Source organism: Halichondria panicea, chromosome 11 (genome assembly GCF_963675165.1).
Source record: "Halichondria panicea chromosome 11, odHalPani1.1, whole genome shotgun sequence".
Classification (NCBI taxonomy): Eukaryota; Metazoa; Porifera; class Demospongiae; order Suberitida; family Halichondriidae; genus Halichondria; species Halichondria panicea.
This window is the reverse complement of record NC_087387.1, coordinates 3,099,572-3,117,394: the sequence shown is the minus strand read 5'-3', so window position 1 is coordinate 3,117,394 and position 17,823 is coordinate 3,099,572. Positions and strand designations below refer to the sequence as shown.

General features: G+C 40.1%; 3 protein-coding genes across 5 annotated transcripts; 1 reads left to right on the top strand and 2 right to left on the bottom strand.

Moving 5' to 3' along the window:
- Positions 1-2: 2 nt before the first annotated feature.
- On the top strand, positions 3-2,112 carry LOC135344672 (ciliary microtubule associated protein 1A-like). Of its 3 annotated transcripts, none has more exons than XM_064541925.1 (6): positions 3-30; positions 337-577; positions 927-1,045; positions 1,174-1,406; positions 1,561-1,701; positions 1,826-2,112. In XM_064541925.1, the coding sequence occupies exons 2-6, from the start codon at positions 354-356 to the stop codon at positions 1,913-1,915; spliced, it is 807 nt and encodes a 268-aa protein (XP_064397995.1). In that variant the 5' UTR covers positions 3-30; positions 337-353; the 3' UTR covers positions 1,916-2,112. The 3 variants fall into 3 exon arrangements, with proteins under 3 accessions (XP_064397995.1, XP_064397994.1, XP_064397996.1); XM_064541924.1 differs by lacking the exon at positions 3-30 and adding an exon at positions 31-70; XM_064541926.1 differs by lacking the exon at positions 3-30 and having other exon boundaries at positions 49-577; positions 1,829-2,112.
- LOC135344674 (small ribosomal subunit protein mS35-like) lies at positions 2,013-5,979 on the bottom strand. Its single transcript, XM_064541929.1, has 8 exons — positions 5,755-5,979; positions 5,062-5,138; positions 3,725-3,877; positions 3,512-3,572; positions 2,981-3,099; positions 2,797-2,906; positions 2,663-2,732; positions 2,013-2,177 (listed from the first exon to the last, which is right to left on the bottom strand). The coding sequence occupies exons 1-8, from the start codon at positions 5,885-5,887 to the stop codon at positions 2,130-2,132; spliced, it is 771 nt and encodes a 256-aa protein (XP_064397999.1). The 5' UTR covers positions 5,888-5,979; the 3' UTR covers positions 2,013-2,129.
- A 1,127-nt stretch (positions 5,980-7,106) lies between these two features.
- Positions 7,107-17,806, bottom strand: LOC135344341 (insulin-degrading enzyme-like). Its single transcript, XM_064541515.1, has 26 exons — positions 17,651-17,806; positions 16,268-16,356; positions 15,990-16,066; positions 15,729-15,755; positions 15,086-15,189; positions 14,843-14,916; positions 14,102-14,197; positions 13,781-13,903; positions 13,528-13,640; positions 13,059-13,148; positions 12,628-12,793; positions 12,459-12,550; positions 12,270-12,350; positions 11,860-12,192; positions 11,728-11,810; positions 11,163-11,307; positions 10,808-11,039; positions 10,577-10,668; positions 10,253-10,364; positions 10,057-10,124; positions 8,975-9,074; positions 8,595-8,719; positions 8,169-8,316; positions 7,933-7,994; positions 7,659-7,808; positions 7,107-7,286 (listed from the first exon to the last, which is right to left on the bottom strand). Exons 1-26 carry the CDS (start codon positions 17,716-17,718, stop codon positions 7,197-7,199), a joined length of 2,940 nt encoding a protein of 979 aa, XP_064397585.1. The 5' UTR covers positions 17,719-17,806; the 3' UTR covers positions 7,107-7,196.
- Positions 17,807-17,823: the final 17 nt, after the last annotated feature.

The following is a 17,823-nucleotide window of genomic DNA, read 5'->3' as shown; positions in this document are numbered from 1 at the left end:
GTGATATTTGATGGGACATTCCCTGGAAAGGTAAGCTCCAATGTACATCAATTTTACTTTCAATTTTGAGGCAAGTTTTGACTCACTGTCTAGCTGAACATTACTGCAACACATAGGCCTACTAGTCTAGCTATAGAGTTGTTAACTGTTAAAACTCTGTGTAGTAGATCTAGCTACAGCTTTTGTCATTGTTGCAATAAAGCATACATGCATGCAGTCTATACTACTACTTGCTACAGTGTCAGTTTTACCTATAACTTAATGATTGGCCAGCATCTAGACGAATTAAGATGCATGGCTAAAAATTAGTTAAGTTTCCACATCGCACACTTCCAGGTCCCACAATAATCGCCATGGTTCGCTCATCACCACCAAACACTGTGAAAATAATCAATGTCACCCCTGAAAGGAAACGACCTAAGATAGCAGCCATGGAGAATGGTCCTGGACCAGCCAAATACCTACTTCGTGGCAGCACTGGCCATAACGATCACATAACCTCCAAAAGAAGGCTACCTGCCTATTCATTTGGTGTGAAGACTAAACAGTTCTCCACAATGAGCACCAACTCTTTCAGGTGTGTTTACCAACGTGAGATAGATATTCCATCAGTAAGTCCATAGGTTGTACAGTATCTATATTTACATACATAATGATTATATGCATAATTTCATAGTAATAGATGATTAAAAGCTAGCACGAGACCCACGTGCACTCTTTGGCCCCCCTCGGTCTTCAAACAGCTACATGCATATACATAAGTACTACCATACAGTGTCTTATAGTGTTAATTGGTGAAAATGTATGTTAATATAATTTTATGCTGCAGGATTTAATTTTGTGCCAGTATAGTGTAAACGTGTTGCATGTGCAATTAAGAGATGCCATGCTTCTGTGACCAATCAGCACATCATTATTCTCTGTAGCCCTGGGCCAGTTTACTTTGTGTCTTCAAGTGTGTCCAGGACTGGTACAGAAGGGACACCTAAGTATTCACTACTAAGTCGGGCAAAGTCTCATGATAAACGTTGCTCTCCAGGGCCAGGTAAGAAATTATCACAAGCAATTGTTATACTGAGTTTGTATATAAAACGCCCATGGATACACTGCATGTGCATTGTTATGCAATTGAGACAATTTAACCTGTAACTTTTTCTTTTCATCCCTGTTCAGCTGCCTATCACACCGAAAAGGTCAGTCCCCTGAAGCAGTCCCGTCCACCTCACTACTCATTTGGTCTCAAGCCAGAGCTCCCATTGTGGAAGTCCAGTGGAAACAATCCTTCACCCAGCACATACACTCTCCCCTCTCTGGTGGGTTCCAGCATAGTTAGCAAGAGGTCCACACCAGCCTACTCTATGACTGGGCGCTCGAAGATTGGTAGCTTTCACGAGGACACTAAAAAGGTCAATAATTCCATGTTGCAGAGCATTAAAGTTAGTGTCTCAATTAGACAAGAATGCTTTCATGAGATCGTCTGCATGGCCGTAGTTTCATATTGCATTGGTTAATTGTTTAGCTTGCTACCCTAGTGCTACGTACATGTATAATGTCTTATAGACTCCTGGGCCTGGTGCCTACTCCGTAGTGAACTCTCAGGTGTATGGCCACAAGAGCCCATCATACAGCTTACACGATCGATGTTCTTTACCAGGGGACCACTCCATGAAACCTGGACCAGGTGCTCATAGTCCTGAAAAGGTATATAGTGTTTGTCTGTGTGTCCAATCAAATTTGCTCGTCCAAGTACATGCATCTTTGTCAATGCCTCTAGAAGCCTTGTTCCTTAATATAAATTATTGTTCTCAAAATTTGTTTCTTATAGCAGAATGAGTGTTACAAAAAAAACCCAGCGTATTCATTTGGCATCAAACACTCTGAGTATCTCGCCAACTTTTTGGAGATTGTCACATGACTTGATACATACTTATCGCAGCAGCTCTCTTCACTTACATTGTACATTGTGCAAACAAACACTATGTGATAATGGAGGCAGTTATTTCATGTACATGACAAGTTTGTCAACCGCCCTCATAATTATGTTTAGTTGCTGTAATTAATATTAATTTTGATGTATTAAACAATGTTAACCTAGGAATAATAATGAGTGACTGTTTACTGAGTTGAGATCAACCGGCACACTCTTCATCGTTGGACAGCTCCCAAGGCTCTACTCGCTGCAATGTGGTGGTTAGAGAAAATGGATAAAAAGCAATATCAAATTAAACTAATCCTATCTCCTTACGTTCTATTAAAAAAAGATCTGTCTAGTAACGAGGCGAAACCAGTGGAAAATTAGTTAATATACCGTATTACTACAATGTTTTGCAAGTAATTATAATTATGCATGAACTCTGCGAGTGCTAAATGGCTTTGCTTGGCAAAGACCTATACCAGTACTTTTATGACATCACGATCCTTTACAGATTGCGAAGTGTAAACATTTCTCTATTATATTTACAACATTATGGCATCGGTTATGGGACGTTGCGCTGGACAAAGGCACCCGAGACATAATTATTGTAGTAATACGGTAAAAGTGACTTACATGTAACAACGGGTGCCACTGTACAATAATAATTTTATTAAAATTGGACGGGAATAGCTTGTTTGACTGCACTAGCCATTACAGCATATTCACCACTGCAGAGGTTTTGCTTACGTTTGACTCCAAATAGAGTACTTTTAGTAGGTACATAACATATTCTTGGTTTTGCTTCCTTGTGGGGCACCTATAAATAGCAGCAAAGACTGGGTATTAATTATAAGACGGGAAACGTAAAATGTGTAACTCACCGTTTTCCTACAAGTCTGATGGTACTACTGTCAGGATTGTAACAGTGTCCAGCCAACAGGATCATCTTGTTTCTTGCGTGATCTGTGAGCATGAGGTCACTCAAGCGTACCTATACAACACATCACATCACATAAGTACATTGATAAAAATAATAATTATGTTTACGATGTTAGCTAAGCTTACATTGAGTGTCACTTTACGGGCTCCTGGGTGGCGGACAGTAGTGCCTGGGAACACATAATTCCTGGTCTCTATTTTGAGAGGCATCTGTGGAAGATTATCCGGCCAGGGAGTGCAAAGAGCTGCAAAATAGGGACAGTAAGTACAAAAACTACATAGACAACTTAAAGCTAATTGGCAATCACTTATAATAATTACCAAAAGTCAATTGGGTTGCATTGGGGGCGAGGGGGGTAATTCACCCACCCTGGGTGTAGTTTTTCCCCCACTCCCCTAGGATCTGGCAGATTCATTAATAGGTATTTGTACTGCTATAATTATGACCTGTGAGCTGAAATTGCACCAGAATATCCAAGGCCCTCAAATATCCAGACCGCTCTAGTTTGGCGTGCACTTTTGATGCATGCATACGCCGCGGGGTGCTCCTACAATTTTCATTTGCCCAATTAATTTGCCCCTCCCTGACCCAAAATCCTGGGTGCGGCCCTGGGACTCGATGATCTGTGGCATACAGTCTCATTAACAATAACTCACGTTTCAATGCCTTGCAGTGTTTCTGAATCGCAATTGGAGTAAGATGAAAAAAATTTGGAATCTGTTGGAAAGAATCATAAACAACCTGTACCTTGTGTGGTATAAATTATGTGGTAGTAAGTTCTCTACATGTAGCTTTGGCCTTTGGTGTACTTATACGCACTTACAATACTTACACACTTACAAAATGTAGCATCAAGTTTGGGAGCTTACTTTCATTAGTTCCAGATTTCCTACAGCCGGGGGAGGGACTTTCCCCTTTTCTGGACGGCCCATGCGAATGGGAAGGGGTATAATGTAGGGATCGTAAGGTCTTTGAGCTTGGTAGAGAGACGACCAATCAGAGATCATATTTACATCATCCACCTAGATGACATGTATATGAAAAAAAGTGATACAGTACCGTAGACTATCGCTAATCCGGCTCTCTGAAATACGGTCGCCTCGATATACCAGACGTTTCGTTTGGCACGGATTGCTAGCTTGATCTTTACTGCACAAAACTCGCCCTGAAATGCGGCTACTCTCTATGCCGTATACTAGGCCGCCCCAAACTAGGTTTTTAATGTTTATTACGGCCGGATATGACGTTTGGGTATATGGTTAAGCAGGTGGATTACACTTAAATAGAGAGCATAATTATAATGATTCATTATCCTCGAGAAAGACCTGCAAAATTAGTCACTACATTCGAGGTAGGGTCGCTTTTTAGCCGCGGCTATTTTCTGACATGCAGCCACTTCGGTATTCCGGCCAAACAGCACTGTCCCAAAGGGGACCAGATTAACGAGAATCTTAAAAAAAATACTCCAGGATCCAGACTACATGACTTGCATTCAAAAAATGCTACCATTACTGTATAGCGGGTATATTTCGAGGGTATAAATGTTCGTGATTTTGATTTTCGCGGATTAAGCAAGTACCCGCGAACGTATAACGAATTTAATATTGCATGCAGGCATGCATGCTGAAAAAGGCTGCTATTCCACGAAATTAAATCCCCAAAAACCTTTCTAAAGGCATTTCCGTTGAAAATGTATACAGTAGACTCTCGTTAATCCGGCCACCCTTGGGACCATGCAGCTTGGCCGGAATAGCAAGGTGGCCGTACTTCAGATAATTAGCCGCGGCTTAAAAACGACCTTACCTCGAATCTAATCACTGATTTGCAGTTCTTGTCTCGAGGATAATGAAAGATAATGAATCATTCTGCTCTCTATTTAAGTGTAATCCAATTTTATTTACTAAACCACACCCAAAACATCATATCCGGCCGTAATACACATATAAAATTACATTGAAAACGTTATTTGGGACAGCCAGCACTGGCCGGTAAACGGAATAGCGAGTGGCCGTACTTCAGGGTGAGTTTTGTGCAGTAAACATAGAGGTAGCATTCCGTGCCGAACCAAATGGCCGGTATCGAGGTGGCTGTACTTCAGAGAGCCGGAATAGCGAGAGTCTACTGTACCCTCGAAATAATTATACCCGCTACAGTAGTTTATACATGTAGAAATAAAACAATTTATGCACAAATTGTCTTTAGGCACCTTATAAGGAGACATCATTGGTCCCCGGCGAGTACGCTTCCAATTTCCACTTGACCCTCCAGGAGGTTTTTTTCCTCCTGCAACATGTCAGGTTGGACACACAGGCATATCCTTCTCTAACAATTCTCATATTTTTACCACTAGTAAATTGATGGTCCAAAAGTTGATAATTATATGGGGTCGCCTTATACGTGCGCTATAGATTGCAACTTTAGTTTCTATAATTAATTATGCCCATGCAGGGACCCCAATTTATTGACTTGACTTAATCTTGGCTAAAAGTGAAAAACAGTAACGCTGCCGACAATGTCATGCTAGTATTGTCTTTTCTAGTATAATTTTAACACTTATAGTGTCCAAAATAACCATTTTCCAATGGCATACAAATTAATGAACAAGAGTTTGGCACTTAGCACTAGAACGTAAAATAATAGGTAGCTGTTCCACGAGGCTATAATAATTGTGCGTATAGCCTCGACTTCAGGCTGCTTTATAATTATAATTAAGCCGCCAGGAAAAATCATCCTAGAATTTATAAATTTTGGGTCTTAGCGCTTCTGTTAGGGTGGCACTGCATTTTGAAAAAATACGGCCACACCATAGATAAAAGATGGCCAGAGATCGATCTATGGTAACACATGCAGAGAGCCTACGGCCGGCCGGGAGGGGGTACGGGTGCCATTGTTCACTTACTTCTTCCAGAATTACTTGGCTCCTTATTAATAGTGGCAGATATCGAAAGCCGGCAGAGACATGGTATTCCATTAATGCTCTTGCCAATCCAGGACAGCAGTGAAGAGCTTGTAGAATACATAATCACGTACATGTGGACATGCAGTATAGATCGATCCAGATGGTAAGGATGAGCATAGACAATTCTACGCTTTATAGATTCCTAGGTGTACTTTCAACTGTGGTGATTCTTACCAGCCAATTGAAAAGCGTTGGTTGGACTCCGCCCAACTAGTGCTGGACAGCTTTCACTTGTTGTCAATTCTAAGCATCAGGAAACCCCTCCTTACCGTATAGTCTGCTGTTTCTTATTGTACCAATAAAGGGGCAGGGCGACTCGAAGAGTTTTTCCCAAGAGAGTAAGTTGAAACAAAGTTACGGCCATTTCTAGCTGTTTTTGTAGGCTAATATGGCGACTGTAGAGTAGTAACAAGGATATATTTTTTGCTGTAAGGTCTCTATGAACAAGATCTCTTCGACTCGCCCTCCAGTAAGTCTTTAGGCATCGAATACTGGTCAGAAAGACAACCTAGAAGCTATGCAGCCAACAAAATTTGACGACAAAATACTCCGTTTTTCCAGCTGACCTCAGACCACTTCATTGGATTACAAGACATAGATACTTTTAGCTACAATAATAGCCAGCATTGTTTCATGTTCTCTTTTCATTGATAATCATTGCAAGTTACAAAAACAATGTAGTGATGAGAAATAAAGAAAATAAATATCTTATGAATTATTCATGAGCAATTAGTATACCGTAACCTCAAGTCACTCGCTGAGTCATTGTTACCAAGGCCACAAGTATAATTATATCAGAGAAACACAGCTGAGCTGCATGCTCAAATCACTGAGCTTTACTCATTCGTTGCGTAATTATGCCTCAATTATCAGCCCCCACGCTCAACATTATTGCAGAGGCAATTAGCCTAATCGAGGCACATGTATCATACCTCCTCTGCTCTCTACCCCCACCCTTCATTATCCCCAACTCTCCCCATGCAATTCAACCTCACGCTCCCCCCCCCCCCCCCCAGAGGAGTTGATTTAGCAATTAGCCTCTGCAATAACGTTGAGCATGGGCGTAATTATGCCTCGATTATCCGCCCACGCTCAACATTCGCAGAGGCTAATTGCTAAATCAAGGCACGCGTGTCAGAGCTCCTCTACTCCCCCTAGCCTCGTTCCCACGCCTACTTCACTTCTACTCAAGAGGAGGCCTGTGTAGGAGGCTAGCTCTCCTTCTTTCTCTACCTCTGTATCTACAATCATAATCACAGTACAGTAATAATTACGCATGCTTAAATAATAAATTATTGTAATTATCAAGACTCACAGGGAGAATGTGGTACAAAAACAATGGTATAGTTCCAAAAATTGCACAACAGAATGTACTCCACATACTATGAAAGAAGCGTTGATATGTATGGTTCCACAGAAGGGTATACAGTTAGAGAATTCTTGAAACTTGAAAAATCCACTATTTGTACAGCCTGTGAATTAAATGGAGTGTGCACGAATTAGCTACACAGGTAGCATGCAGTACGCAAAGCTATTGACGTAACACACCAATTCATGAACGCTAGCAAACACAATAATAGTTAAGATGCAATATGACTTGTATTTGTTGCATGTTTGAGCAAACAACTAATTGGATTGTGAAATCAAAGCTGAAAGCAGTGCATATTATATTTTTGTGCTCGTTATGGTTATCTAATATACGTAGTCTGAACAATGAAGCAAATTAATGGTCAATTAGACTAATGATTACGATGACACTGGTTACTAGGTAACTAACTACATAATTACACTTCGCGAGTAGTATGGTTGAGAGTCGCAATACTGATATAATTATACGTACATACCTCTTGCAAGTGGTGATGGTCAGTTTCGTCAGTTCCCGCCTCACTAGTGGGGCCATCCACCTCATCACTGAGCACACTACTTCCATCACTCAAAGGTACAATGTGTATTATCAGCTTGTGTCTGAAGGGAGCGTCAGAAGCAACATAGTCCTGTTATCAGGAAACAATATGTTGCAATAAACGTATGGTGTAACGCAATTGCATGGTGTACATAATTATTGTACGGTATGGTGAATCCCAAATTTTAGGTTATCATATCTTTCAGTCAAAATACCTTAAAGAACTTTGTCAAATCTTCTACACTGACAGTTTCCAAGAACTTCACCTCCTCTTCATCTACAAAATAAAAAAAGGCATAAAACATTAGTGGCACTCAGCAGACTTAATAACAGTTGAAAAAATGAATGGGCATAATTATAATCATATCAAGATTGTTTCGGTGCTGCTAAATGCTGACATTGTCAACTGACAGCGAGAAGAGCACTAACTCAGCAGCATATAAATTATTACCTCTGTTGAAGTAGTACTGCTGAGTACTGATCTCAGACCAGTACTTATTGCATTCTGCAATGAGTTTCTTTGGTTTCTCAGTCCTCTTCACAGAGACGGCTTTCTTGTGACGCTCAAATGTCTCAGTACACAATGTTGAGAGTATTTCCTATAATTATTATACTTATTAGGAGTAATATTCACACTCACATTCAGACAAAGTAACTTTGACATGGAAATGAATGTATGACCTTAGCCAATTTGTACGGTGGGAGTCGTCAATTAAATAGATACCGATACCGAGGGCAATATGATTCCATTACAGCTGGATAGCATAAGATCACCTATGTTATTGTGCCCATGAATTTACATTAAACAAACCAGGCAGAAAAACACACCTACATTTGTACATGTATAGGTAATCACAGCCTTAATATAGTTATTTACCTTAGCATTGAGCAAGAACACTTCAGTCCTCTTCTCCACAAACTCGGCTGGTTTGTCTGATTGGACAATGAACGCAATTCCCTGGACTCCATTGGACCTCTTCAAACCACTAGCAACAATGTAGCCTGCAGAAGAAATTCATATTGAGATGATTATTTACCAAAATAATAATGTTTTCTAGTCTTAGATGTACAATAAATGGTCCAGCTTTGTTTACATGTACAATACATCGATCATAATAATTATATAACTTATAAGATTTGCTCCTGATAAGATTGAGACAGGGCTTATAACAAATTTATTGTTCAGGATTTTAGTACAATTATCCTTGACACTATACACATACAGTATAAACTAGTGCTACGAGTTACTACACCCACCAAGTTGCTCTTTTGTTCTCAGCGTGTCAAAGAATGGCTCCTGCAAGACCTGAGCCAGGAGCTCCAGCAGCATGTTCAGCCGAGTCTCCTCAGGACCCACCTGGTATCATAAAAACTTTGCCAACATTGTAATAACAAAAGATGCATCAATAATTATTGACATAATTAACTACATGCAAATGTAGGAAGAACACACAGTATGGTAATCAGAACTTTAGACTAAGACTTAGGTAAGGCTATGCATCACAGAATTAATGTGTACGTATAATTATTCTACGCTTGATACAGTAGAACCTCGATTATCCGGCCCTCGATTATCCGGAACCTCGATTATCCGGCTTGGCAGTTTTCTTTTCTTATCAGATTACATAATTCAGAAAATGGGCGTGTCCCTAAAATGCGCATGCGCGTTGCAGCTGTTACCATGGAGACATGCCTGCTTTTCTTTTGCGCATGCGCAGACAACATGTGGCACTGCTGTTCATCAATAAAGTGGGTGGATCAAGGCGTGGTTTATCTATTCGATTATCCGGCATATTCACTTATCCGGCCTGCTTCTGGAACCAAGGTGTCCGGATAATCGAGGTTCTACTGTACTACTAATTTAATATCATAATTATAGCAACACATAATTATTCATTGTCTTACACGACTGACGTGTGTGTGTGTGTGAGAGAGGGGATATTGTTACATTCAAACCTTCTTTCCCACACTCCCACACTCCCTCCCCTTTCTTTTAAGGCTATCTCGAAGCAGACCATGGAGGCATGCATGATATTAGATACAATGTAATGAATGTGTTGCTATAGCTATGATATTAAAAATTATAAGTAAAAGTGACAGTAGTATCAAGCGTAGAATATATACGTACACATGCATTCTATGAAGATTGGAAAAATCCAATCCATTAGGGACAATATTCAAAATTCAATACAATATAACTATACCACCAGGAGTACATAATCTTAATACCACCTTGTAACAGATCCACATTAAACTAACAGTACAATTTGCTAGTAAAAACACCTCATACTTTTAAGGAAAGTACCACATTCTTGACTAATAAATTAGGTGTCTCATACCTGAAGATAGAGCTCAATACAGCAAGACTTGTGAACTTCGTTAATAGTAGAGTAACAGAAAGAAGCACCTGTATGATGTATTTACTATGTGGTATTTTTTCTGCAGCACAGTTTGGTACTATCTACGTAATTTATACATGTATCTGCTGCATGCCTCTTGGTATATTGCTGCGTTGTACAATTTTGTTTCACTGACCGTCTGGCAGTTTGACTTCTCTGTGTCTTGGTATCTGACTCTGATGAATGGGCACTGAGCCAGCCTTATTACGCAGGGCTGTCTCAACGATGCTCACCATTTCCAGGCATCTCTATACGTGTGCATATATTTATGAGTACACATGAGTGGTGTGTGTGTGTGTGTGTGTGTGTGTGTGTATGAAACGTAACACACAGATTTTGCAAGTACGACGTACCCCACTACATGTGTAAAACCTAGGTAATGACGCTCATCACCCCACACTGTTGCTTGGTAATAATTACACAAATGTATATACCATTCTTATTTAGCACTTGTGTGTACCTGTAGTGAAATGTTGCCGTGGACAAGGGCCTCAACATGGACTTGAGCGAGCAGCTCTGGTAGGAACTGCTGTAGCTGCTCACTATTGGTCACTATAATTAAAGACAAACTTAGTTGAGACAATTTTACACAGATGATTGTGTACATGCAAACGAGGAGATGCTTCTCCCTGACATACGCAGTGTCACGTGTACATATAACAGCCAAACTTGCATAAGCAAGTACATGTACCTTCTACAGCTGATGCAAGCTCTTCTTTGGTCCATGCCATGTTGTCAGTGAGCAGACTAAGGTAGTACTTGGCGTGTGTGTGCGGCTGCTCAGCTTTGAAGTTCCTCAACTGCCTGGTTAGCACTTCCTTCTCAATCTCAAACTGCTTGTCATCCACAGTGAATTTGGACAACTTGCTCATGATCTTCGAGAGCAGGATGGGTTGCTTATGGTTGTAGCCACTAATTTGGACCTGCAGGGACATACAGTCATGTAGGTGTCTAGTGGCAGCACTTATTGTTGAAATGTTATTTAATACGCTGTAATGAATTGTTTTCGCTACAAACTTATAACATATCAATCTATGATTACTCACAATGATGCCATAGACAGACAGTGAGATGTTATAGCTGATCCCTGATATTTCAGCATTGTAAGCAAACTCATTGAGATCCTCCACAAGCAATCGAATGAAGAGAGAGGCTAAACAGGAACAGGTTGGGTCCTTGTACGCCATGACTCTGTAGGGTATCATTGATTAGTCTTTGCATGTAGTGGATTGACTCTGTATCATTGATTAGTCTTTGCATGTAGTGGATTGACTCTGTAGGGTATCATTGATTAGTCTTTGCATGTAGTGGATTGAGTATGAAATTGTATGAATGACTTTCTGAATTGAGTTTGTAATGGCCTGATAGAGGGAAATCTAGCATGCACGTGTATGCATCCATATACAGGTTATATACATAATTACGGTATGTGTATAATAGTCACTATAATTATATAGTCTGCTAATGACTGTATGCAGTGAGTGTCGTTGTGGTGGCATTGATGTGACTGGTTTGCAAACTGTTAACACTTGCTCGAAGTCAATAAGCAAAAAGGACTACTATACGTGACCAGTTGTTACAAGTGTTTGTATTTTTGGATGGATAACTAACGTTGAGATTTGAAAATAGACGCAGGCCTTGGGGCAAAAGAAGGTGTCATCTTGTTTGAACCAAACTTTGCACATCTCACTGTCCTGCAAACAACATTAATTTTATAAGAGAATAGGAAGAACAACAACTTACAACAACAAGCTTAGGCACCGCTGACGCTTGGTCTTTATCCAAAGGCACAAGGTCAAAGTCCGTCGGTATAAACTCATTTTCGGCTGGTAAATAGAGCTCTTTAATTGGACAAACAGAACTCCATCCATTGATAAGAACTTGGTCAATCTTCCTCGTATTGTACTGAGAGTTGTACCATGGTTCGGTGTAGCTGGTCTTGCCCTCATAGCGCTGACTCACGACCCCCACTCTCAAATACCGAGGATGCAACTTATCCAGTACTAGTTGGATGAGGTCTGGCCTGAACTCGGTCAAAAGGTAACAGCCTGATAAAACCTCACGAGCAGGAAACTCCTACAAGGAGCACCGGTTACCATCAATTTTAAAATCATTGAAAGTGTGTATTTTGTAACACACGTGCCCAAACTCACATGTAATAAGCGTGTGATAGCAGTCACATAGTTTTTTGGTTTAAGCTTGTCTTGGAATCTGAAGTCGATGGAATTCAGGTCCTGCAAATAAGAATTACGTAGTATAAGACCAGAAAACACATATATCATACATGTATATACAACATTGTCAGAAACAGGGAATACAATGGAGTGAAGATAAATACTTACGGCACACTCTTGGAACACCCACTCTTGCGGTCCCTTTTGTCTGAGCATAGCAATGTACTGGAACACCGCTGTTACTATTTCCTCGATGTGATCTGCAGGGGATTTAAATGGTAAATAGTATACACACAAAACCATGGTCACGTGTTATTCGTTGCCACTTAATGCCCACCTTCACCAGCAACCGTCATGTCCATGCTGATACTAAAGAAAGAGAAACCTTTAGCCCCACCTCTCTGCCCAGCACCGAGGTTCCTACACCACCCTCTGGCCTTGAGATAGGAGAGAAGACTGCCAGGGCCCTCGTGACCAATTAGGTGGGAAACGTAATATGTCGGCTGCATGTACAAAATAATGTGTAGCATGCGCGAGTACACATAATGGTATAGCATGAATTTTTAGATAAAAAAGCTGAAGTTCAAATCATGAATCTGGTGAGGCAAAAAAGTTAGGAAATGGCATTACAGTAAATTACGTACTGCAATGTATTTTTCAATAATGGCACAGCCATAATTTTGCTTATAAAGTGTTGCGGTCATATTTTTGCAAATAATTATAAGCACTTAAGGTTTGCGTAGCAATACGGTATTAGTACACACATACATCAGAGTGGTAGTAGGCAGAGAGGTCAGGTAGTGGGAACTCCATATCCAGCTTCCTTAGCTCCTTTATGGGCACGTACTCTATCCAAATCTGAACACAAAATTAATAACAAGCCATGTGACAATGGGTACGGTGCCCACGGATCTATGACATACTGCAATGTCATACGTGTACATGTTACTAAAATATGTTACTAAATATGTTACAATAATATTATTATAATGCACATCATACACTGAACCAGTCATGTGACATGCAGAAATGTACTGTAAAGTAACACTAGAGCTGCTTTATGACCACTATATAATATATTGCAGTTCAAAGGAGGGGGTCGTTCCAGACTGCCACTCCTTACCTTCGACTCATTGTGCTAGTAATACATTGTACAACAGAAAAACCACAAACTACCTGGTATTACTTCAAACGACAATTTGCCTAAAAAAAATACCGAAGTAAGTAGTATACCAACCTGAAGTTGGTCCTCTGAGTAAGGGTGTAGGGGGAACTCAGGAATAGGGATGTCCCTGTTGATTATCGGAGTATACAATTGTTGAGTCAGCGAGGCGAGCTCGTTGATAGACTCTACACAAAAGCAAATACAAATACTTACCACCCACATGTCATTGTAACAGAGGCACTCCTCATAAATCTATGCTTTCCATACTACACGTATACCCATATCCATACCCCTCTCCTCCTCTGGTGGCTATACGTGTACGTACCTTTTCCGAGCACTACAAGAGCCATAAGGTTGGAGGAGTAGTGCTGAGAGTGGAACTGAAGCAGTTCCTCACGTACATCCAAGCCAAGCTCTTGGGGCCGGGTCTCTAGCGTGACCTTACTGCCTGCAAACAAGAATATTTGCAACTGAGCTTTTTTCTTAACTTTTTTCTGTTAAGAAAAAAAATTCAACCCATTCAATTGATGTCAAGCTGTACTTACAACCAGTATACTCTTAGAATCTATACTTTCAGCTGGAGTGTATACTCTCACAGAGCTGGCAGGCAATGCTCTCATTAAGCTCATGCTGTGATTGGACGTACCGGTGCCGAACTTGCCGTAGGGGTGTCTAGGTCGAGAGAGGGTGTGGCAGACCTGACGAAACCTCCATGTGTCAACTTGGAGATTCTTATTGTTCTCTGTGTAAACAATTAATTTAATCTCACAAGAAAATACCACAATTTTTTCACAGGTACAAGTATAACAAATACGACAATAATGAGATGATGATCAAGCAAATAGATATACACGTACTGTACAGTCCCGGTGCCACCCTATTGAGCCAGGGATTGGTTGGTGAGGTTGGAATTGGTCAATAATTAGTTACGTCGTTCACAAACTGGGAGTTTCACTATTAATAGGAATATTGTCCATTTCTGTATGTTACACAGCTAGGACACAAACAAAGGTGCATCCGTTTACTGCAGTGACCAGTGAAGACTGACTATAATATATACACTATACTATGGACCATCGTATATAATACAGTTGTCATTAGTTGAGAGCTATACATTGTGAATGAAAATTGTCCTTTAACCCACGTACAGTGGAAACCCCAATTTTAACTCCCAGTTGTTATTATAGACATGTACGTACAGCAAATAACTCCTAAAATCAGGATACCTCAATAAACACATGAGGTGTTCCACTGTCGTCACAAATGTTTTAGTGGTGAATTCAATGATAGCATGCTCCTAGCCTCTATAAACACAGAACTACATTACATGTACAAAAGCCTGAAACAACAGTACGATGAGAAGCAATCGACAGACAGACCAACTAACCAGAGTCCACTGCATTGATCTCCCTGTCTTTGGAGTCAGCATTAAACAGAGGACAGTGAAAGAACTGGGAGAACCTACAGCACATCATAAAGTGAAAGTGTTGAAGCTGCTGCTATTCAAAGTATAATTATGCTCCACTGCTAAATGGAATACCTTAGCATAAGATATTACAATATGAAAAAGGAGGCCACTTAATCCTGAGATATCGATCTACCTCAGGCACACATGCTGTAATCTCCTCACCTGTCTAGTGCTTCATGGAGGTGCTCACAGGCAACATCAAAGTAGTACGTGGTATACTCCCCCGTAGTGAAAGCATTGGATGACCCCCCGTGATGTGACAGAAACTGAAGGGGCAATCATGCGGTCCAAACAGCAAACATTTCAATACACAAGAAATTCCCTAACCATTAGACAAAGAAAGAAAGTGAGTATTCCAATCAATAATATTATTTATTTATGAACTAATCCATAATGAAAGCACCGCGGGTGCTGATGCCTCGGTGGATGTGACAAAGCTACATAACATAAAGCTACTAGCTATTGCTAATACACACATGATAATTATCATGATGAACAATGCATTAATTTTGCTAAACTCAAAGAGTGGGAAATGATCGACCATGACTGATGCGGATGCCAAAAGTACAAAGTCTAAAATTAATGGCTGGCAACAGTACAGTAGACGTAGACATGGCGATGCAGCTCTCTTCTCACTCTTGCAGCTACCAATAGCTAGCGTTCTAGTGCAGAGCTAACTACTAAGTAGAGTAGCAACACCCCATGGACAATTTGCTACGCACTAGCTATTCTGAAAAGGCTGCAATGGCATTCCAAGTAAGCAAAACAAGGCATGCACCTACTTAATTAATTACTACTGACTCACCTGTGTGTATTCATTCTCCGAGGGATACTGCAATAAATTATTAATGTGATAAGCACCACATGTGCACAATTTCACAGCAAGGGTATGCAATACAATGTACGCGTACAGGGAAAATAAATTGTGTCGTCTCACATCATGTGCATGCAAATGAAGCTTACACAGTATTCATATAATGACCACACACATCATGTGACTGCAAATGAAGCTTACAAGGTATTCGTAATGACCATGCAATTGATATGACCAACAATTGTTGCTGACCTTTTCTGTCCCCAGAAAGAGCATGTGCTCACATAGGTGGGCAAGACCTGGAATGACATCAGGGTCCGAGAGGTAACCTGTGTGTAGGTGCAATGACAGACAATAATTTATGGCAGAAGGGATGTACAATCATTTAATTACCAATAAGGAATCAAGCACTCCTATAACACATTATGCGTGTGTGTATTACGTATCTTGCATAGGTACACGTACGTATATACTTCAATTCCCCTCCCCTAAGCACTTTATGTGGTACACAAATGAAAGTTAAAACTGACCAACTCTGACAGAGAGAGCAGCAGCAGCCTTCTCAGTCAAAGGATCACTGACTAGCAATACCTTCAGCCCGTTACCAAGCGGCATGTATCTGTGAAAAAGAGAGACAATCAAAGTTGGGTCGTCGCCCGGTTTCTGTGAAACTTAAGGCTCCAAAAACATTTGCATATATTTATACGATTAACTTATTTTCTCGATTAAACCGTTATGATTAAACGCTGCAATTTCAATGGGATTGTACAGGCCTCAATAATCGTGTGATACAAAAATATGTGACACGAATGCCACTCACTAAAATAGCATTAGATGGTATCCTACATACATGTAAACGTATACCGTACATCGAGTAATTTTAGTTGGTGCAAAATTTCGTATGAACTACCCATTATTTTAGTATTTAAATAATAATATTCGTACAGCTCAAGATAATGACGTTGAATAGAATAGTTTCGTAGTTTTAATTTTCTTATGAATATACAAAATGTACGAAAATGTCCACCATACAAAAATAACCAACTATATACGGTAGCACTGTACGTAGGGTATGCTGCATGTATCAGGAATCTATCTAATTTACATAATAAGCACAAAATCGGTTAAAACTGATGACTCAAACCAAATTTCCCATTAATTATATGTATTGTGCAATGCAGTGTTGGTAGCAATTAATTAACCATGTGACATTGTAACACGGGCCTAAGCTAGACTACACAGCACCAAATAATATACCGTATACAATGGTCAACAATGCCTCAGGGTGCACGCCTATTGCCTATTTGATTGTATCTCTGTGACAACCTCGATCCCCTCTGAAGTCTCTGTACTGTACTTATTCGATTTAAAGTGACCCTCCAAATATGCGACACCCTCGATCTTTTCCAATTTTCTGACCTCTAAAAGACATCTTGTATTTCGATACATGCTGCATTGACAATTATTTTTTTTATGTCGCGTCCTAAATAGAGGTTAAACCTTGATTCCAGGCAGCAAGAAACAATGTAATTTAAGCGGCCTATAATCGAGGATGGTAGAGTAACCTCCAATTAGATGCGACCCTCTAAATATCCGACACATAATTTTTCAACCTCACAAACAAAAAAACGACCTCTGGCTTTAATAATAATTATTTAAAAAAGTGTCGCCTTAAATCGAATAAGTACGGTAATTAAAATAAAGAGGAGACCCGTGCACTTAAACCGTGAGTAATCTATAATATAAGATTTCTTTTTGGTCGGACATTTTTATCACTGTGATTAGGCTGAACTACAACTCCTCTTCATAATTATGAATGCATGTCATAATTATAGATGTAGATCTACCCTTGTAATATTTTAATATGATCGAGATCTAGATCTACATAAAGACTTTGTACAAATTTCCCTTACCCATATGTCTTGTCATCATTGGGAGACTTAATAATGTCCTCATCCATTTGAATGCTACCATGAGCCATCGATCTAGCACCCACCGGAGAGATACAATAAAAGTATATTTAATTGTGGTGATACAGACACAGGTGTGAAAGGTTTTCTACACTCTATTAATTGGCAATGCTACG

Coding starts and splice junctions, on each gene's coding strand:
- LOC135344341 (XM_064541515.1), bottom strand. CDS start 17,718: ATGGCTCATGGTAGCATTCAAATGGATGAGGACATTATTAAGTCTCCC. Junction 12,193..12,269: donor CTATCACACGCTTATTACAT/GTGAGTTTGGGC, acceptor TGCTCCTTGTAG/GAGTTTCCTGCTCGTGAGGT. Junction 8,720..8,974: donor GAGAACAAAAGAGCAACTTG/GTGGGTGTAGTA, acceptor TTTCTTCTGCAG/GCTACATTGTTGCTAGTGGT.
- LOC135344674 (XM_064541929.1), bottom strand. CDS start 5,887: ATGTACGTGATTATGTATTCTACAAGCTCTTCACTGCTGTCCTGGATT. Junction 3,100..3,511: donor ACACTGCAAGGCATTGAAAC/GTGAGTTATTGT, acceptor CCTATTTTGCAG/CTCTTTGCACTCCCTGGCCG. Junction 2,733..2,796: donor ATCAGACTTGTAGGAAAACG/GTGAGTTACACA, acceptor TGCTATTTATAG/GTGCCCCACAAGGAAGCAAA.
- LOC135344672 (XM_064541925.1), top strand. CDS start 354: ATGGTTCGCTCATCACCACCAAACACTGTGAAAATAATCAATGTCACC. Junction 578..926: donor ATGAGCACCAACTCTTTCAG/GTGTGTTTACCA, acceptor TATTCTCTGTAG/CCCTGGGCCAGTTTACTTTG. Junction 1,702..1,825: donor GTGCTCATAGTCCTGAAAAG/GTATATAGTGTT, acceptor TGTTTCTTATAG/CAGAATGAGTGTTACAAAAA.